This window comes from Panthera pardus, unplaced genomic scaffold (genome assembly GCF_024362965.1).
Source record: "Panthera pardus isolate Hobbes unplaced genomic scaffold, ASM2436296v1 HiC_scaffold_3, whole genome shotgun sequence".
NCBI classification, from domain to species: Eukaryota; Metazoa; Chordata; class Mammalia; order Carnivora; family Felidae; genus Panthera; species Panthera pardus.
In genome coordinates, this window is record NW_026526876.1 from 32,755,830 (window position 1) to 32,778,186 (window position 22,357).

General features: G+C 43.2%; 1 protein-coding gene across 1 annotated transcript; it reads left to right on the top strand.

Annotated features, from left to right (window-relative positions):
- The first annotated feature begins 108 nt into the window (after positions 1-108).
- On the top strand, positions 109-21,853 carry RETREG3 (reticulophagy regulator family member 3). Its single transcript, XM_019435386.2, has 9 exons — positions 109-460; positions 13,983-14,089; positions 15,846-15,876; positions 16,813-16,939; positions 17,597-17,681; positions 18,495-18,632; positions 19,637-19,719; positions 20,335-20,467; positions 20,883-21,853. The coding sequence occupies exons 1-9, from the start codon at positions 222-224 to the stop codon at positions 21,338-21,340; spliced, it is 1,401 nt and encodes a 466-aa protein (XP_019290931.1). The 5' UTR covers positions 109-221; the 3' UTR covers positions 21,341-21,853.
- Positions 21,854-22,357: the final 504 nt, after the last annotated feature.

Here is a 22,357-nt window from a genome sequence, read left to right on the forward strand (position 1 = left end):
CTGCGCGTGTGCAGTTCCTGGTCGGGCTCTGCGCCGCAGCGCGGGGCGGGGGACGTACTTTGACGCAGCGTTCTCTTCTCTGGGAGGACGTGAGGTAGGGCTTGTGCGCAGGCGCACTATGGAGGGACGAGGCCTCCCCCGCGGAATCGCGCATCTGCGCAGTCGGTGTTTATTGTGACCGACGGGCCGCGGCCCCGGATGTTGTGGCTCCCGGGGGGGAGATGGCGGAGGCAGAGGGGGTGGCCGCGGCCCCAGGCCCAGCTTCGGGGCCTACTTTGAGGGGTCGCCGCACTATGTCAGGCTCCTGGGAGCGAGACCAGCAGGTTGAGGCGGCGCAGCGGGCCCTGGTGGAGGTGCTGGGGCCTTACGAGCCTCTGCTGAGCCGGGTGCAGGCAGCCCTGGTGTGGGAGCGGCCAGCCAGGAGCGCCCTGTGGTGCCTGGGGCTGAACGCGGCTTTCTGGTGAGAGAACTGGACCCTCGGAAACCCTTCCAGGCGCGAATTCGTCAGGTTTCTCTAGGGCTCTACCTCTCGCCTCTCCTGTTTTCTTCGCTGCCTTGGCTCCTTCCAGTACCTGCCTAATTTTGCCTCACCTCCTTCCAGTCCATTCCTCCTGCAGGCTTTGGCATCGCAGTTCTCCCCAGGGCTTTCCAGTTATCTTCCCTGCTTTACTTCTCCCGCACCCTTGCCCCGCACATCTGGCAGGAGCTTCTGGTAACATCTTGAGCCACTCGAAGCGAGCGAGGACGCCTCATTTTGGCTAGGGAAAGCTGTGTCACTTAAGGCCATCACTTCCCGTCTCTTGTCCGCTCACATGTGGTTTGAAGACCATTCTCAGAGCTTTGATTTTAGTAGTTGTTATATTGGGGTAGAGGCGTGAGGCGTGAGGTCTTGCAAAAGTATCCCAAGGTGTGATAAGAAAACAAGCTTGAGTGATCTGAATTAGCACGTTAGTTATCCTTTCCCTGCTCAAGGGAGTTTATGAAGTCTGAGCGTCAATGAGAGCCTCCAGAGCTGCAACTTGAAAGAAAATTATAAGCTTTTGAAGAACAGTTATGAAATAGTGGTAAATTTCACCCGTCTCAAAGCCACTTAACGATTGCATCTCCTCCCTGTTCCAAGGAATTAGACATCCTTAGGCACGGTTTATAGGCAAGGAGATTGAGGATGCCTAATAGCGTGTGTGAGTTTTCCTGAGCTGCAGAAGGGAAACTATAAATATGCTTTAAGAGTCTGTGTGCCGTGCTGTGCGAAAATGAAACTGCTGCTTCTCAGTTGTCATCCCCTAAAGAGGACATAGGTCTTCATACGGTCTGCTAAGCATAGTTTGGAATTATTCATAACTAGGAAAGGATTATTCACCAAATTCCAAGGGAACTGAAGTATAGGGGGGCTTCTACAGCTGAATGAAATAAACCTATTCTGGATGAACCTGAAATGAAACAAAGTATGTGTTTCCAAAGAAAATGTGTTTTTGCTAAAAGTACGTTTTCCTGAAATTCTTGGTTTTAGAACCAAAACATTTATTATCCTTTGTCTGAAAGATTTTCAGTGAACTGGAGCAGAATAATGTCAAATTCATTGATAGACACAAGGTTCAGCTATTAAGTTAAGCCTCTCACAGTCTGAAGGGGACTCAGGTTTGAGGTGTCAGAGCAGTCTCTGGCATTAGTTGCTTCTGGAGTCTCTAGCAAACTTGATGATAAAATTTTCCTACAGCATTCTTCATTTATTTTTGGTTGTGCTTCTCTGATCCCCAGGTACCTACTTCCTTCCTTTTCTTTCTTTGGCAGAAATCTTTAAGTGTAGCACCTCAATCAGGAGCATTTCCCAAAATGACGTTTTCTTCCTTTCCCCCACCTCCCCCATCACAACTCCTAACCCCAAACCATTCAGTCAAAACTTCATTTCCTACATTGAGATTGTACTCCTAGGGGGGAAAAAATTGGCCCTTAATAAACCAGTTTGTATCCAAGTGTGATTGGCCAATATATAAAAACTTCATCAAGGTTTATTAATACAAATGAGTTAGCATGTATGTTGTTATTTTTGAGGAGGGGACTTTCCATATGCCCCTTGCCTGAGAGATTTTTTTAAAAATATTTATTCATTTTTTTAGAGAGATGGAGGCCAAGCGTGAGTGAGGGAGGGGTGGAAAGAGGGAGACATAGAATCAGACTCCCAGCTGTCAGCACAGAGCCTGACACGGGGCTCAAACTCGTGGCTAGATCAAGACCTGAGCTGAGAACGCTCAACCAACTGAGCCACCCAGGTGCCCTGCTTGAGAGATTTTTGAAGTAGAATGTGGAGTGGAGGTCTGTATTTATAGGGAGCTGCTCTCCTATGTGATTGAGGCACATCTTTGAATGTTACAGTTAACTTTAATTTTCTGGCCCCCAACAGTGTTTGCTTAAGTTTACTAATATTCTATGTTTAGAATCTCACTCAGCTCCCCTTTTTGTAGTCTTGGTCTCTTAAAGCATTGTTGTGATTGGTCTTTGTCTCTGGCATTTCCTGCTAGGTTGCCTACTGAGTATCCAGAACATGGTTACTGTTGTTACATTCCCATCACTCTCTACGTAGGTACAGAAGAGCTAGAGCAAAATAAAGGTGTGACTCTTGAGACTCTTATACTTTATGGAGAGAGGACTCATCTCCATGAAGGCTGCAGAGTGACTGATAGTGTTAAACCCTCAGAGGCTAAGGTAGTTTGGTATTGGAATTCATAGCATTGTTGTTTTAGGAAATGAGCTTCCTTGGAAGACAATTTGAGGCTCAAAATGAAAGTTAGACTTGACATTCTGGTAGCATCATGTTGTACATGTCAACATGTGTTGACATTTCAGTTAGGAATGTCAAAGACTGTTTAGTTCTTGGACATTATAAATGTTTAGAAAATGTAAGAGGATCATTGGCTCAGGTCACAGAGAAATTGAAAATTTTTTCCCTTGTTTTAAATGATGGTACATCATTAACTGTGGTGTTTTATACATTTTGAAGTATTAGAAGATTGGATAGGAGTACAAAAAATCCAAATTCAGGTAGGTAGTCACTCTTAATTTTCAGTGTTCTGTATTCTCAGTCAAGGTTTTTCTGTACGTGTGAATGTGCCCTCTGACATCTTAATAAAACAAAAACAACAGCAGCGTAAAAGAGATGGATGTAAATGCCTTGCCTCTATAGTATTTCAGGGCTTTTAGTCTTTTTTATTTTTTTCTTCAGTTTTCAGAGCAATTATGGTGATTATATCAGAAATCTTTCAGCCTATGTTGCTTCTGGTTACTGACATGCTATTATCTTTAGGATAATAACAGAAATGTCAGGCCTTCCTTTCCAATAGTTTGTGTTTTCATTAACCTCAGCACCACCTGTAAAGGAGTGATTTGGGGGAAGAATATTGGAGTCAGCCAGAGTGTATCCTGACAGGATCAGAAAAAAACAGGTTGAAGTAACCTGTTGGTTTAACTCAGATCTAGGAGATCAGGGGAGCACTAAGGAGCCCTGGACATGTGTGTGCATTCCAAGCCCTCCCCCTTCTATGAAGAGGCACATGATTCAAGGAGGGCTAGATGGCTTCAGAGCTCCTTTCCAGTCTTTAACATTCTAGGATTCTAGACCGTCTTTCAATTAAGGATATCGATTTAGAGCAGTCACAAGCTGATTCCCTATTGAGATCTGCCTTTACAATGATTTGTCTCAGTTAACCATACCATCTTCTAGGGATATCATGGAATCTATTGTTTTCACGATTAAAAAAATAAAGATGTTCTCTCCCCCCCCAAAAGAATCCAAATACAAAAATGACCGAGTAGTGATTAAAGCAATTCTGATTTAAAAGTTTAGAATATGAATGAAAAATAATAGGGACAGGAAATGGAAGGCAGGGCCCAGTTAAGTAGAGGCATTTGTTCTGTGAGAAAAATTTACACGTCAAATTTCAGATGAAACATACTGAGCAAATGCTTCTCATGCTAGTCTTTGGAGGGTTCTTGTTGCTTTTGGTAGCCAAGGAGACTCCCAGGGGTGCCTTGGCTTACTGTTTTGCCTGTCTTCCGCCATTAGTTTTTATCTGTCCTAATTTTAAGGTTGGGTGCTTTCTGTCCATTAACATAAAGTAGGTGTTTAGCAACTAGCTGGTTTCATTTCTGGTTTTGTGTAAGCAACAACTATCACTAAATTATGTGGGTTGGGTTAATTTTTTTCATACTGATTTACCAGTGACTAGCTCATTAACCAGATGGCCACAAGTGCCGTACAATAATGGGCTTTTTGTCCCTATAGGATGGGATGCTTTGTTCTGAAGTGCCAGTGAGACAAGCCTACTCTGTAATAACAAAGAAACCCAGAAATAGTATCTTCTTTTGATAGACATGTGCTCTTTATTTTATTTATGATATAGCAAACTCTAATTCACCTGTACTAATTATGAGGATCCGTGGTATAATTAACCTCAAAGAAAATTGTTTGGTTTTGGAATTTCTCGTGATTTTTCTGGAAACCAGGTTGTTTTTCCAAGGAATATTTTTTATTCAGAGAGATAATTGAATTTTAACCCCTAATAAAGGGGGTGAAAAGTTTACAAAAGAAAAAAAGTAGAAAATAATGAATCAATGGATATATAACATTTCACTCTCGTTAGTAATTAAAAATTTGAATGTAAATGGCAGTGAGTTACTAATTTCTGCTTATTTTTTTTAATGGTAGTATTTAATTCTGGGGAAAGTATGTAAAAGCTGGTATATGATTGATAGCAACATAAATTCAATAATCTTTCTGAAAGGTAATTAGGCAACATGTATTAAGACACCTAAGGGGCATCTGGGTGGCTCAGTCCCATGTCAGGCTCTGTGCTGACAGCTCAGAGCTTGAAGCCTGCTTTGGATTCTGTGTCTCCCTCTCTTTCTGCCCCTCCCCTGCTTATGCGCGCGCGCTCTCTCTCTCTCCCTCTCTCCCTCTCCCCCTCCCTCTCCCCCTCCCTCTCCCCCCCCTCCCCCTCCCCCTCCCTCTCTCCCCCTCACTTCCCCCTCTCTCTCCCCCTCTCCCCCTCTCACTCCCCCTCCCTCTCCCCCTCTCACTCCCCCTCTCTCTCTCCCCCTCTCTCTCCCCCTCTCTCTCCCCCTCTCCCTCCCCCTCTCCCTCCCCCTCTCTCTCCCCCCCTCTCTCCCCCCCTCCCCCCCCCTCTGCCCCTCTTCCTCTCTTTCACTTTCTCCCCTCCCCCTCTCTCCCTCTGCCCTTCTGCTTGCTTGCTTGCTTGCACGTGCACACACACTCTGTCTCAATAAAAAAAAAAAAAAAGAAGAAGTTAATGTCTTTTCAGGGACTGGGGGAAAATGGACAATGATTGTTAACGAGTATGGGTTGTCTTTTGGGTTGATGAAATTGTTCTAAATTAGATAATGGTGATAATTACACAACTCTGAATATATTAAAAACCACTGAGTTAGGGGCGCCTGGGTGGCTCAGTCGGTTGGGCGTCCGACTTCGGCTCCAGTCATGATCTCATGGCTGGGGAGTTTGAGTCTGCATTGGGCTCTGTGCTGGAGCCTGCTTTGGATTCTGTCTCCCTCTTTCTCTCTTGTGCTCTGTCTCTCTCAAATACAAATAAACATTAAAAAAAAAAATTTAAAAACCTTTGAATTAGACAATTTAAAAGGGCGAATTTTATGGTATACGAAATATCTCAGTAACTCTGTTATTAAAAAATAAAAAAGTCAAGGGGTGCCTGGGTGGCTCAGTCAGTTGAGCATCCAACTCTTTTCTTTGTTTTTTTTTTTTTAATTTTTTTCTTAACGTTTACTTATTATTGAGAGACAGAGAGACACAGAGCGTGAGCAGGGGAGGGGTAGAGGGAAGGGAGAGACAGAATCTGAAGTAGGCTCCAGGCTCTGAGCTGTCAGCACAGAGCCTGACATGGGGCTCGAACTCCCAAACTATGAGATCATGACCTGAGCTGAAGTCAGTTGCCTAACCAACTGAGCCACCCAGGCGCCCCAAGCATCCAGCTCTTGATTTCTGCTCAGGTCATGATCTCATGGTTTGTGAGATTGAGCCCCACATTGGGCTCTACCCTGACAGTGTGGAGTCTGCTTGGGATCCTCTCTCTTCCTCTCTCTCTGCCCCTCCCCCATTCATGCTCTCTTGCTCTCTCTCAAAAATAACTTTAAAAAAAAGAAGGTAAAAATTTTAAAAAGCATTTCCCAGTATTTCCACTTGAAGTAGTTAATGGAAGTAAGGACAAAAATACATGCTCAGTGATATATAATTCAGCTTTACTTTTTTATATCAAAAATTGGAGACATGTTCAATTAGAGAAAGATTTAACAGATTAATTATATGTATGTATGATATAATCGTTTTGATGTTTTTCTGGTGATACAAGAAAACTCATCTATGTATTGTTAAATGAAGAAGGAGGTTTTTAAACCAGATATGACATATATTTCCATGGAGTTTTTATATATGAATTTTTTTAAATAGAAGAAAATAGGGGCACCTGGGTAGCTCAGTCGGTTAAGTGTCCAACTTCAGCTTAGGTCATGATCTCACAGTTCACAAGTTTGAACCTCGCATCCAGCTCTGTGCTGACAGCTCAGAGCCTGGAGCCTGTTTCAGATTCTGTGTCTCCCTCTCTCTCTGCTCCTTCCCCACTCGCATTCTGCTTCTCTCTCTCTCAAAAATAAATAAACATTAAAAAAAATAAAATAAAAATAAATGGAAGAAAATAACCTCTTCACATTTTAGGGCATGTATGTGGATAACGGGTCATTTTAAAAAACTTTGTTATGGAAAAATTTAAACATGCATAAGTAGAATAATATTATGTACTACTACCTACTCAGTTTTAAAATTTTTCGGGGCACCTGGGTGGCTCAGTTGGTTGGGAGTCTGACTTCAGTTCAGGTCATGATCTCATGGTCTGTGAGTTCTCATGGTCTGCTGACAGCTCAGAGCCTGGAGCCTGCTTCAGATTCTGTGTGTCTCTCTCTCTGTCCCTGCCCTGCTCATGCTCTTCCTCTCTCAATCTCAAAAATGAATAAATGTTAAAATTTTTTAAATTTTTCAATTCATGACCAGTTTTGTGTCTTCTGTACCTCAGTTCTTTTTCACCTCTTCCTTTGTTGTTTTAAGGCAATCCCAGGTGTCTTATAATGTAATCTCTTAAGTATTTCAGAATGTGAAAAATCTCTGAAAAATACTTTAAAAAATACCAGTGCCATTATCATATGTAGAAAGTTAATGATTCTAATCAATGTTCAAACTTACAATTTTTTCAAATATTACTTGTGTTTAGGGGAAATTATCTGGCTCAGTCCGTAGAACATGTGACTCTTGATCTCAGAGTGGTGAGTTCAAGCCCCACATTTGGGCTTGAACTTAAAAAAAAAGAAATATTATTATTTTTTAAACTTGGTTAGGACCCAAATGAAGTCCACATATTGTGACTGATGTGTTTTTTATATGTCTTTTACTCTTTGTTCCCTTTCAATCTTTCTTCCTCTGTAATTTGTTGAAGAAAGCAGCAGAGTGGATTTTACTTATTGTATCCCTATGCATATTCCCCTTGTGCTCTGTATTTCCTGTAAATTGGTAGTTGGATCTAGAGGATTGATCAGATTCCGGTTCAAGAATTTTTTTTTTTTTTTGGTAAGACTTTCATAGATGGTGTACTAACTTCATCATATGTGTGCGTGTGTGTGTATGTATAAATGTTTATTTAAAAATTTTTTTTAATTTTTTAACATTTATTTTTGAGAGACAGAGACAGAGCATGAGCTGGAGAGGGGCAGAGAGAGAGGGAGACACAGAATCTGAAGCAGGCTCTAGTCTCTGCGCTGTCAGCACAGAGCCTGACGCGGGGCATGAACTTGCAACCTAGGCCAAAGTCGGATGCTTCATCGGCTGAGCCACCCAGGCACCCGTTTATTCATTTTTGAGAGAGAGAGAGAGAGAGACAGAGAGAGAGCGTGAGTGGGGGGAGGGGCAGAGAGTAGGGGAGACACAATCTGAAGCAGGCTCCAGGCTCTGAGCTGTCAGCACAGAGCCGGACACGGGCTGGAATTCACTAGTCGTGAGATCATGACCTGAGACAAAGTTGGACGCTTAACCAACAGAGTCACCCAGATGCCCCTCGTATTTATTAATTTCTTCTATAATTATCACATTTTCTAAATTTCCTCCAATAAACATGGTTGCTTTTATGAAAAAGAAAAAAACGTATCATTAAGAAAGAATAGATTGTGAGTCCACAGTGGATACAAGGAGTAATGGGCTGTGGGCAATCCCCAAATTGAATAATTTACATGTGAATATTCAGAATTGACTTCATTTGCAGTTGTTTTTGCTAAGTTGGGAAGTTCTCATGCTGATTATAGTTGCTAAGAAATGTTTCACATGTTGTCGTATCAAACTTGTACACTGTTATATCTGCCTGTGAAGTTTTTGGCGTGCATGAAAAGACATTGCAGGACTAAACTAATCCAGGAGAGTCCTCCATATTTTTTATCCATCCTTTATCTGTACTGATCTCAAAAATACTTTCTTCAATTATGTTTTGTCTTTGCACATGGTTGCAGAGTTGTCTTACAGGTGTGCTTCCGGGTTACATCTGTAAAATGATAAGCATTAATGTGACCTCTCTTTTCACATGGTCCATGTCTTACTCTTTTCTGAACTCTTTTCGAACAATAGCACACTAATCTGAGATTGATACTCCTTTTTTGTTGAGGGATTTAGTGTTGAGGCCTGGAAGGAAAAAAGCACACACTTATCCATATTTTATGTTTGACGGTCAGACTTCTAAAGAGAACATTGATGCTAAATTATCTATTACCCTTGGAGGGGTCAACTGCAGTATATTAAGGTGATATATCCTATTAATTAAGTTTTTATCTGTATGGAAGAAACTATTTTCCCAAGAAATGTTATTTTATTTATACCTACACAACACGGAAAAACTTTTCTTTTTCTGAGTTCCTACATTGGCTTGTTCAAGAAAAAGATAAATCTGGTCCTGAAATTAATTTATGGGTCAGGATTAATCTTGTGGAGAAAGATGTTTGGGGTGCCTGGGTGGTTCAGTTAGTTAAGCATCCAACTCTTGATGTTGGCTCAGGTCGTGATCTCATGGGCTCTGTGCTGACAGTGCAGAGCTTGCTTGGGATTCTCTCTCTCTCTCTCTCTCTCTCTCTCTCTCTCTCTCTGCCTCACCTTCCTTCTCTCATAAATAAACATTAAAAAAATTAAGGGGGAAAAAAAGATGTTCACAGTTTTAGCCTTCATGACCCAAAAAATAAAAAACTTTTTGTAAAACTCGTTACTGTTTCACCTTTATCTACAGGATAAAATCAATATGCTTGTCATAAAAGGCTCTTCATGATCTGACTTCTGCCTCTCTCCCCATATTCATCCCCTCCTTGTATTCTATGTGTTTCAGTTATATGAAACAGCTTGTTGTTCCTTAAATATGTCATGCCAGCTGGCTGTTGTCCCTATCTGAATGTCCTTTCCTTCCCCACATCCTTTTGCCCTGTTTTCTTACCACTTACCTTTTTTTTCTTTAAATATTTTATTTTTTAAGTAATCGCTACACCCAGTGTGGGGCTCCAACACACAACCTGAGATCAAGAGTCACACACTCCACCAAGTAAGCCAGCTAGGTACCCCATTCTTACCAATTATCTTAAAAAAATTGTTTTTAGTGTTTATTTATATGTGAGAGAGAGAGACAGAGACAGAGTGTGAGCTGGGGAGGGGCAGAGAGAGACAGAGGACAGAATCCCAAGCAGGCTTCAGGCTCTGAGCTGTCAGCACAGAGCCTGACAGGGGGATCGAACTCACAAGTCATGAGATTATGACCTGAGCAGAAGTCGGATGCTTAACTGACTGAGCCACCTATGCACCCCTTTACCAGTTATCTTTTAAATCCCAGCTTAAATGTCCTCTTCTTTGTTATTATCTTGTCATATTACAAGCACACATAGACACATAAATACATTTGAGAGTAAGGTCCATGTCTTACTGTTTTCTGTAACTGGGCTGCTTACCTCTAGGCCTCCACATAAAATGGGCATTCAGTACACGTTTATTGGATTGAGTTGAAGCATAGGTGGGCACTATAACAGGCTACTAAAATAGTTCAGGTTGGGGCGCCTGGGTGGCTCAGTCGGTTAGGTGTCCGACTTCAGCTCAGGTCACGATCTCGCGGTCTGTGAGTTCGAGCCCCGCGTCAGGCTCTGGGCTGATGGCTCAGAACCTGGAGCCTGCTTCTGATTCTGTGTCTCCCTCTCTCTCTGCCCCTCCCCTGTTCATGCTCTGTCTCTCTGTGTCTCAAAAATAAAAAAATTAAAAAAAAAAACACGTTAAAAAAAAATAAAATAGTTCAGGTCTTGGAGAAACAGTATTTTTACTGCCATCATTTTTGGAAAACCGGTCTGCCTTAGGAGTGCTTAATATCCTATCCCTACCGCAATTTATATATGTGTTAGTAATTATGATCTGGGAAGTGGAGATTGTAGACAGTCTGAAAATTGCCTTCCCAGGGAACCCTTTCAAGAACTCTGGAGAAAATAGTGGTCATGCCATTTCCTCCTATGCTGGCATATAGAAGCAGCAGGACTGGGGAGCAAGAAGTTCTAGAGCCCTTATCCTTGGCCTTGTTAACTTTGCTTGCCGGGGTGATGAACTGGCTTTGGAGAAAAGATTAATGACCTGGGGCAGCTCCAGAGGCTTATTTTTGTTAAGCTGCTTTCATTCTTTAATCTCATATATAATTACAGTGTCCTTTAAGTGGTGGGGTAGAAAAATCGGAATAGGTTATCATTGGTGTCTGGATTTTTCAGTTCTTGGTTCCTCCCATCCTTCATTGTTTGTATAGTTTTAAAAATTACATAACGTGGATTCACGTTTGTTGAATACAAGTACAAAAATGTCTAGAGACAAAAAATTCCTCTGCCAATCCCTGCATATGTATAGGTATTCATAGATACACACAAGATAAAGCTATTTTTTTCTTTAAATATAAGGATTATATTCTTAATATCCTGTGATTATGTCAAGTCATGAGGTCTTGTGTTGAGTTGAGAAGAAAAGAGCTCATTTATAACCAAACCTTGGTCATCCTAACCCTTGTTTGATCAGTTGTTATAAAGCTAATAACACTGCTACATTGTAAAATTGAATAGAGCAATGTGTTTGGCATGTATTTGGTGCCTTGTGTTTTCTTCTTTTTAGCAAGATCAAGTATGGTATTTTTATAGGCAATTAAGTATGTTGTTTCTATTACCTACAAACAATCCTGCATGTTTTGTTATTGTTACCACTACATACAGATGAAGAAACCAAGGCTTAAAGAGGTTAAGCTTGTTTATTCAAGATCACAGACTAAGCGGGTGTTGAGAGAATTGGACTCCAACCAGTCTGACTGTAAAAGCCATGTCTTACTGCCCTGCCGAACCATCTCTCCAATGCATTCAGCTTCCCTCTTGAAACTGAATGGTTTAGGGGCGCCTGGGTGGCTCAGTCGGTTGAGCATCCGACTTCGGCTCAGGTCGTGATCTCATGGTCTGTGAGTTTGAGCCCCGCGTCGGGCTCTGTGCTGACAGCTCAGAGCCTGGAGCCTGTTTCAGATTCTGTGTCTCCCTCTCTCACTCTCTGCGCCTCCCCCACCCATGCTTGCTTGCTCTCTCTCTCTCTCTCTCTCTTTCTCTCTCTCTCTCTGTGAGAAATAAATAAACTTAAAAATTAAAAAAAAAAAAGAAACTGAATGGTTTCTCAAACCATCTGTGGTGAGGGCTAGTGGTGGTGTCTTCCCTGATGTGTGGCAAATCATTACTTTTGTAAAGTACAATACAAATCAGTTACTAGAAAAATTAAGTTTAAAAAAGGGACAGAAAATATAAACCCAAAGGTATTCTTAGATTACAAATTACTTGGTCAAACTTCTATAAAAATTTCTAAATGCTTACTTTATTAAAAAAATTTTTTTTAATGTTTATTCATTTTTTGAGAGAGAGAGACAGAGTGTGAGTGGGGGAGGGGCAGAAAGCAAGGGAGACACAGAATCTGAAGCTGGCTCCCGGCTCCCAGCTCCCGGCTCCCGGCTCCCAGCATCCGGCACCTGCCTCTGAGCTGTCAGCACAGAGCCCATTGTGGGTCTTGAACCCGTGAATCATGAGATTATGACCTGGCCGAAGTCGGACGCTCAACCAACTGAGCCACCCAGGTGCCCCTGTAAATGCTTGCTTTAAATTTTGTACTTACTTCTTCACAGACTGCCAGAATCAGTTTGTGGGCCAGCACTGGACTACAGACACTGAAAGGCACTGCTTTATTTTTTTTTTTAATTTATTATTATTTTTTTAACATTTATTTATTTTTTGAGACAGAGAGAGACAGAGCATGAATGGGGGACGGTCAGAGAGAGGGAGACACAGAATCTGAAACAAGCTCCAGGCTCTGAGCTTTCAGCACAGAGCCTGACGCGGGGCTCGAACCCATGGACCGTGAGATCATGACCTGAGCTGAAGTCGGCCGCTTAACCGACTGAGCCACCCAGGCGCCCCTGAAAGGCACTGCTTTAGAGTCCTTATGCTGGGGTATAGAAACACTCCTAGAACTAATTTTTTTTATTAAATATCTTATGAAAGATTAAAAAAAATTTTTAGTGTTTATTTTTGAGAGAGAGAGAGAGTGTGTGAGCAGGGGAGGGGCAGAGTGGGGCGGGGGGGGGGGGGGGGGGCGGGGAGAGACACTGAGACACAGAATCCAAAGCAGGTTCCAGGATCTGAGCTGTCAGCACCGCCTGACGCGGGGCTCGAACTCAAGAGCCATGAGATCATGATGTGAGCTGAAGTCAGACACTTAACTGACTGAGCCACCCAGGCACCCCTGAAAGATTTTAAATGTTAGCATTTATCAATGCATGGTGAATCTTGGTTCTTCTTCTTTTACACCCTTTTCCTTGCCAACCTATATTATTTTGACATAAATCCCAGATTATCACATCATTGTGTTCATAAATATTTTAGTATGTATCTTTAAGAAATAGGGACTCTTTAAAAAAACCTATTTTCCATAACGTTATCACATCTAAAAAATTAACAATTCCTTAATATCTTCAGGTGTGCTGTAGGTGTTAAGATTTCCCAGATTTTTCATAAATATCTATTTGTGGTTGATTCCTTCAAATAAGAAAGAACTTTTCCTTCATCCTGTTAATATGATATATTTATTGATTTTTATGTGTTGAACCACCCTTGTATTCCTGAAATAAATCTCAGGAATTGGTTATGGTATATAATCTTTTTAATATGCTGCCAAATTCAGTTTGCTAGTATTTTATTGAGGATTTTTGCATGTGTATTCATAAGAGATCTCGGTCTGTAGTTTTCTTGCAGTGTCTTTGGCTTTGGTATTAGAGTAATGTGGTCTCATGAAATCAAGAAATGTTCTCTCTTCAATTTTAAGGAAATGTTTAAGAAGTATTAGTGTTAATTTTGAAGAACTGGCTCTTGGGATGTAGCTTCATTGCTAACTTTCTGTGTGACCTTGACCAAATCATTTTACTTTTTTGGGCCTCAGTTCCTCCGTCTGTAAAAGAATATCTAATTGAATTATATGCTTCTTAATACATCTCTATCAGTTTGTTGCCCTACACTAGGGTCTAATCTGGTAGAAAGGTGTTTGCTTTCATCCTTATAATAACTTGTTATCAGGAATGAATTTCTTCTCCCTGAAATTAATGGAATCACAGACTTATAAGTTGGAAGGAGCTTTAAGAGGTTATTTGACTTAGTCCTCTGCCTTTACAGAAGCAAATTATTACCTCTGCCACATAGGTAAAATAGCTGATGTTCAGAAAGTTTAAGTGATTTTCCCAAGCTATATAACTAGGATTTAAGTCTATTTACTAGATTCTGAAGTATACATGTGGTCCTTTTTGAAAGTAGCTTAATTAGATAATAATCTTGTTTTTCCTTCTCTATAGGTTCTTTGCACTGACATCCCTTCGTCTTGTATTTTTACTTGCGTTCAGCTCAATGATCATTGTGTGTATAGATCAATGGAAGAACAAAATCTGGCCTGAAATAAAAGGTGAGTTCGATAGCATTTAGAACAATCTGAACTGGAAATGATCTTTCATTTAATTTTTACCTTATTTTGGGGGGTTTATGGGGGAGTATATAGAACTGGGAATACCTTTTGATGCCTGAATTATTTGCTTTAGGAGACACTTGAAGGGCTGGTGCTCCTTCTGTAGTTTGGTGGAGCTGTGCTCCACCCTTCCCATTGTTACTAAGCTCAGGAGACCTGTACCCACCACCTGAGATGTTCTAGCCTTCATTATTGGTCTGAGGAGTAAGTAGTCCTCAAGTTAAAAAAAAAAAAAAGATTCTCATTGCATACTACATCTTTACTGAGGCAGTATCAGTTTGCCTCTCAGGGATTTCTTTTAACTTGTTTATTTATAAAGCCGTAAGCTAAGTGTTGTGACTTATATATAGTACTCTAAGACATGATTCCTTTTCTCAAAGATTGTACATACATAAACAGAAGACAAATGAAATGACAGTTGTAACAGTACCAAATATGTCACGGTGCAGTATGTGATCAGTATGTTTATTATGTATTTTGGCCCTGGCTCAGGCCTTGAATGAAGCAAGAGATTTGAACAGTTGAATATAAAAGTGTGTTTCTAGAGGGGCCAGAGCTTGATTAGTCTGAGAAACCAGAAGCTGCAAAGCATCTCTGAGAGCAGGGAATTGGTCACTTTCACCCTAATGAAGAGGTCACTGAAAGGAGTACTAGGAAATAAAACTGAAAACATGTTGAGATTAGATTTTACAAGGCTTTTGAGTTAGGCCTAGAAGTTTAGACTTTATCCTATAGCTAGTGGGTGGTCATTGAACATTGTTAAAGCTTATATGCTGAAGTGATATTAAAGCTTAATTTGATAGCATTTTGCAAGCTCACAGAGAAGAAAATGAGGAAGGAGAGAGACCTGATAGGAAACTATGGCAGTATGTGTGAGAAGTAGTCAGAGAAGTATTCATGGAAACAAATGATGGGTGGCTTCAAGAGCTGAGAAGTAGGAAGACACATTAAGACTGGTAAATAGGGGGTTAGAAGAATTAAGGGATAAAAGCCAGCTGCGGGAGTTCAAAGCTAGGAGAATAGGAGAATGGGATTATAGTCAGCGTATACAGTAGCAGCAGGCAGGGGAGTCCGTTGGCGTAGGGGTTGAGAGCGAGGAAAATTGATGTAGGTTTTGGACATGTTAATTTTGAAGTGTTGGCAGGATATTTACACCAAAGTATACAGCTTTTAAATACATTCCCATCCTATTTTGCAGAGACTTTAAGGAGTCATGTAGTTCATTCACCTGTTTTATGGCTGGTGAACGTCAAAAGACTTGACATCGTTCACTATAGTTAATAGGTCTCTTTTTAAAGAGAAAAGACAGATTTCTAGGGTTGGAGTAAATATAATCCGCCTCAGTAACCTGGTGCACCTTGATACGTATGAACAACCAAGACTCACTTGAGGGGTGGGACGGGTCATTTTTTTTCATGTGCACCTTGATTCTCAGTTGTAGAAAGTAGAAGGGGTCCTGATGCTCCATTTGGATCCCCTCACCCGCCCACTGGAGAAATGAGCAGGCATCAGCCATCATCCCCGTGTCTGCAGTTCCCTAACTCTGTCAGTGTAACATAGTGTCTCCTTTTTATTGGCTATTAGCATTTTCTTTTCCTCAAACCTATTAAAACTTGAGCTGTCAGACCAACAGCCTAACATTTTTATGTTTAGTTTTCCCTACCAACTAATGCTGGTGTTTGTTTTAATATTGTAGTGCCAAGACCCGACGCATTAGACAATGAGAGGTATGGAACACTAATTAAATCCCTTTTCGTTGCTCTGATTGATTCTCTTGTTGTAATATTCTGGTTCCATGTTGTTAACTCCATGTTATGGATACAGAGTATAAGCTGAGAACCTAGTCTGTTCCACATAATCATTTTAACAAATCTAAAATTCAGGCAGCAATATGTTGAGATGGCTAGTGTCCTCTGCTATTAAGAAAAGTCTTGAAAAAAGAAGTGTTGTAGTGCCCCGTAATCTAACATGCCAGGAAATTAGCTGCATTTTTTAGCCCTACTGTGAAAACTTCGAGGCAACTTACTTCATTTGTCTCCTGGCTTTTATACCAGGTCATTTAGTGTTTTCTGTGACCTCTGGCTTTTTAAAGTTCCTGGTCAGAAAACACATTGGTTCCAGGCATCAGCAAGCCAAAGATTCCTCTTATGTCTTACAGGTCCTGCTTTCATTTCTCAGTTCATTCATCCCATACGTTTGATCCAAGGAATTTCCTCTGCTATGGTTTATTTTGCTTTTGCTTTGTTTATTTTCTCTCTGATGGACACATGCACCATTGCCTCCCCTCAGCAGCAGCAGTGTCAGACTGTGCTTTACTTTTATCCCTGAATTGCAATCACAGTGAATTGCAATGGTCCGAGTGCAGGGAAGATGTTTCTAAGCACAAAGGGCCTTGGAGCTGGTGGCAGGTTTATACACGTGGATTGGGCCGCTTGCTCACAGGGTGGAGCTGTTGGAACAAGCGTGCCCTCCTAGTCTCTAAATTCAAGTTTCAACCTGTGAGACAAGAAGAAAGTCCCACTTCACTTCCAGAGCACCTAGGACTAGCCACTCCCCAGCTCCAATTGAAACCTAGAAGCATCGGCTGCCTACACAGCAAGATGGGGCAGGGGGGGAGTCCCTCAACACCCTCCTTTCACAGCTCCCCCTTCTCTCTCCTATAGCTGGGGCTTTGTGCACCCTCGGTTGCTCAGCGTGCCCGAGCTCTGCCACCACGTAGCTGAAGTCTGGGTTAGTGGGACCATTTTCATAAGGAATCTTTTGCTTTTCAAAAAGCAAAACCCAGGCAAGGTAAGACTTCCCATTTCACTTTCATTTCTGGCTTCTCAGTTCAGTTCATGCTAAACTGAGACAGTCCTGTGATGGCATATCCTCATTCAAGAGAGGAAAGATCCCGACGATTGTGGAGACAAAGGGAAGTTGTAGGAAGGGGTTTCTGACCAGCCACTAGGACTAGGGGAAGAGCTTGACGATTCCTTCTTTGGGTGCTTGCCTCTTAGATTGAGCCATCTTCCTTAGATTGAGCCCCAAGATGGCAAAGAAAGCTTGCTTGTGTGCGTTTTGTGTCATAGTAAACATGTGGTAGGTTGTTGGGTTTTTTAATTTTTTACCTTTTTTGTTTTTTTTAAATTAAAAAAACCCCACCACCAACACTTGCTTTCAGAGAGAATTTTTGGCTAAGCCCATGCAGACCAATTTCCTAGCAGGAAAGGTGCAGCTCTGTTGGGTTAGCCACGGAAAAGGAGTTTGAATAGAATGGACATCCTCCTTTCCATCCCAGACATAATCACTATGGGATGCAACAGTGGCTAGACACAGCTGTGATTCTGACATGCCCACTTATAGGTCATAAAGAATCATTTTAATCACATCTCCACCTATCCCCTGTCCCCACCTCAGTCTCCCTCCATGTAACAGAAACTTAATACTGTTTCCTGACTCCTCCAGTTCTGCTTGCTGAGCTGTGGGATACTGACCTTTTTGGCCGTTTTGGGCCGCTACATCCCTGGGCTCTTGCTGTCCTACTTAATACGTAAGTATGGCACATAACCTTCCCCTGAGCTTACCCTGCTAGCTTTTCCAGCCACAGCTAACTCTAGGTCTAGAAAGAGGACTTTTATATTTTGGTTCTCCAGGAAATGATCTTTTTATATTTTCATAACCTGTTTGGTGTCATGAAAGTATCTTTCTTCTTATCTATAACAGGCTCCCCACACATAAAGTACTTTTCTTACTAAGTCAGCTTTAGAAATCATTGAGGGTTCACTAACCTATGTTGTATTACCAACTATAAAGACTGTCTGTTCCTATTTAGGAGGAAATTTTTAGAGTCCGAATACTGTGTAATAGCAGAACACAATTCTTAGAGGTTTCTCTACTAGATTCTGCTTATTCTGGAGCACTTTTTTTTCTTCTGGAGCACAGTTTTTTAAATTTAGTTACTTCCTGTTGGCCTGAACTCTGTGTGGGGCTGGAAGAACTGAGTAGTTATGGTTGTGGCCAGAAGCTCACATGATTTGTTGTCTAGTTTCTGAGGCATTGTTACCAGTTAGCCTTTTGTATGGCTCAGTGACACCTGTATGCATGTGACCACACTGCCTGGTTCTGTTCTTAATGTATCGTCAGCACACTCTGCTGTGCACAGCCACGTAGGTGGCTGCAGAAGTCTCTGCCCCCCCAAACCCCCTCATGTAGTGGGGGAGCCTAGTAAAGATGGATGACCAGCAGAATGAAACAGAACTGTTTCCCACCGAGTGTCCAGAGGGCACAGTGACAGAAGGACAGTAAGGACTGTTTCGTACAGCCCCTTCTCCACCTTGCCGCTGTTTCCCACTCCTTCTCTCAGTTGTCACTGTCATGATGTGGCCCCTTGCTGTGTACCACCGACTGTGGGATCGAGCATATGTACGGCTGAAGCCAGCTCTGCAGCGGCTAGATTTCAGTGTCCGTGGCTACATGATGTCGAAGCAGAGAGAGAGACAATGTAAGTGTCAAGGGGAGGCTTCTTTCCACTTGGGCAATTTGGGGAAGACAAGGAGAAGCCTGTGAGTCCTCAGAAGTTGGAGAAGTGAGTGAGGTGTGGTTGGTGTGTAGGGGGCGGTGATAGGTAAAAGTAATATTTTATTCTAGGAAGTCTGTGCAGGCTTACCAATTTTCCCACTTAGAATTCCGGACACTCCCATTTTAAACAAATCTGGGGAAAGCTCTTCCAAATTGAATAAAAGTCAGACAGCGAAGATATCCCTAGTGTTTGCTGCTTTTTAGGAAGTACTTTCCTTGTGCCCGAGCACTGTGCTGGCAGCTCTGCATACATGTCTTATTTAACCTTGACAACCTTGAGAAAAGAAATTGAACTTCACAGTTAGTAAATGGCAACCTCTAAGCCAGGCCTCTTTTTACTACTGAAAGCTGCTTTCCAAAGGTGATTCATGCTGCCTGAGAAGCCAGAAGATCCAAGATCCTCCAACACATGAATGACAGTTCCGTGAACTTTTTCTTCCCTCCTGTGGGCTGGTCAGGTTAGATATTTCATTAAGCCCTAGCCTTCAGAGAGCCCTGCACACACAAGGTCATCAAGGCCCAACACCCCCTGGCACAGCCAGCTAAATAGTATCAGTCCTCAAAAGCCTAATTTAACCAAGGTGGAGCATCTCCCTTTGCCCTCTCTAGGACAGCCTCCACTTTCCACCTTGACATCCTGTCTGCCCCTAGCTGATCCTGCGACTTGTTGATCATCTGATCAGAACAAAAGTGTGGAGGGGCTGGTGGAGGAGAGGCAATGGAAGAGAGATCTTTCTCTCCCCAGTTATCAGCTTACCTTGTTACTTAGGCTCAGCAACCCCCACCCTCAGGCATTGTGATGGGGGCTTCAGGATATATTCAGAGGATTCATTCTGTTCTGTTCTGATTTTATGCCTTTGAAGTCCAGGGCGGGTGGGGGTTTCCCCTTAAGGGAAGACGTCAAGGCCTTCTGCTCTTTCCACATAGTGCGCCGCAGAGCCCTACACCCAGAGCGTGCAATGGACAACCACAGTGACAGCGAAGAGGAGCTTGCTGCTTTCTGTCCTCAGGTATCTTGGGTGTGGAAGGCGCACCACTGGCCAGTTAGCCCCCTTTAACTGTATGGCAGCTCATGTTTAGGCAGTGACTAGGTTTTCAAGTTCATTATGGGTGCTTCAAGGCCCCACCCTCCCCTTGCTCCAAAGAACAGTGAGGAGAGAAGCTAGTGTTCTGTTGGGACTGTGTGCATAGATCCTAGTTTGAGCCTGGTGACCAGCACACCCTCTTCCGTGTCTCCTTTTAACCCCTACCATCATGGCAGAACTTCTGGAACTGGCGTGATCATCTTTTAAACAGCCCAGCCCACCTTGTGTTGGGCAATGTATCTTCCTGGCCACCTGTGAAAAGTTATCTCTGGATCAGTTATTTGCTTAAGAGTAAGTGGCTGGTTGACTCCCCACACTACTTTCCTTCGTATGCTCAAGATTGATAAATAAGGGTGTTTTCCTTGGGGGAGCAGCCTAAAAGGGGTAAAGATATTACCTGAAGTCCCTATTGTGCCTGATTGCACTGCTGGCTTTAGGGTAGCCTTTAGGGCTGGCTAATTAGTAGAGCTATAACTGGGGAACTGCACCTTTTCCTAATGGCATTCTCTCTTCAGGCTTGTTGGTCTTTTCTTTCCTAAGCTGGATGATTCTACTGTTGCCAGGGAATTGGCCATCACAGACTCCGAGCACTCGGATGCTGAGGTCTCCTGTACAGACAATGGCACATTCAATCTTTCACGGGGCCAGACACCTCTAACAGAAGGCTCTGAAGGTGAGGGGAACCTTGGACCCAAGTTGATAATGACTCTGACTGTTGCCACTTAGCTTCCCTGGGCAGAAGGGGATACTGCCCCCTCCTCTCTGAGGTGTGGATCAGGTGGCAGAACAGCTTTGGCATATGGCTACAGCCAGAATGGTACTGCTGCTCTCCTTGAAATCCTCCCTTAGTAGCCTCCGGTTTCTAGGCTCATATGGAGCATACTGGAGGAAGGGGAGGGAGTTCTTTGGGCAGTAGAGATCATAGCAGTCTGTAAGTGGAGGGGAAAGGCCAACCAGTGCTCCAGGTTTTGCTTCACCCTGAGAAATACAGGGTAGAAAAATCGGGTTACATGGGGCTGACTTTGTGGGGCTGGGGCACAGGAGTGCCAGGTTGTTGCCGTGTCTCAGACACCCCTCTGTTCTCCCAGACCTAGATGGTCACAGTGATCCAGAAGAATCCTTTGCCAGAGACCTTCCAGACTTCCCTTCCATTAATGTGGATCCCGCTGGCCTGGATGATGAGGACGATACCAGCATTGGGATGCCCAGCTTGATGTACCGTTCCCCACCAGGAGCTGAGGAGCTCCAGAACCCTCCCGCCAGCCAGGATGAGGCTGTACTGCCGGAGCTCCTGCTTGGTGCCCTGCCTGCAGGATCCAACCTCACCAGCAACCTTGCCAGCCTGGTCTCCCAGGGCATGATTCACCTGGCCCTGTCAGGGGCCTCCCAGCCAGGCCCTTCTGGCCCACCTCCCCGGAGAGCAACGAGAGGCTTCCTTCGGGCCCCTAGTTCAGACCTGGACACTGATGCTGAGGGGGATGACTTTGAACTTCTGGACCAGTCAGAGCTGAATCAGCTGGACCCTGCCAGTTCCAGGAGCCACTGAGGCAGAGACTCCTTTTGGGGGTCACTGTGGTTTAGGTTTTTTTTCTCCCTATCCCACTTAAGGTGAAGGGGCAAGGGAAGAACCCAGGTCCCATCCACTGAATTCTATATGTATGCTTGGTGACCTGGCTGAAGCTCAGGCCTGCTGAGAGAGGATACTCGCTCCCCGGCTACCAGCTGGACGCCCATTTCTGAGCTCAATCACTGCAGTGAGAGTGCTCCCCCAGGGGAGGCTTCTCCATCAGAATGGTACTTTTGGGGAACAAAGTAATCAGGGGTATTGGTTCCCCTTTGAGGGGGTGCTGCTGTTTGCTTCTAGGTATGGGTGCTCGGGGGCCCTCAGTGATAGAAGCCACCCTTTCCTTCCTTCCTCCCTTCATCTCCTCCCTGGAGCTCCAAGTCAGGCAGCAGCTGGAAGAGTTACATTGCCATCCTCTTTTGCTAAGCCATGATTTGATTTGTCTTTTTCTAAGCAAATTTTTTGGTTCTGCAGAGCAGGCCTGCTCCCTCTGCCCTAGCCCATCCTCATTTCTTGAGGCTTAACCTCCAGTGCTCCAAAGTAGTGCTTGTGAAATTTAGGAAATGTGAACATGATGTGAGGGTCGGCCTCTTCAACATTACCTTGGGCTGTGGGGTCAGCTGGCTGAGAGGGCGGGTGCCTCTATATCTCATGGTCTCATGGAATCTTCTGAAGCTGCCTGGTTATTTTTGGTGCTGCTAACCCCTGGCTCCATTTGACCATCAGCCTGAGCAACGAGCAAAGCAATACCATACCATATCCATTTCCATGTTCCCGTTCCTTCCCCTGCTCCTCCTTTGGAGAAGCAATAATTGCATGGGGGGTGTCAAAGTAGCACTTTACAAATGGCTCATTGGCATTCACCCCAGGAGCCACCAGCTCTTCTTGCACCAGCTCTTCTTACTCCTGATTCAGTTCCTTTAATAGTTTTATTTTCAGTTGCTTCCCACTTGGCAGGGCCTCTTTTAAGGATGAGCCCAGTTAGCAAGAATGTGTAGT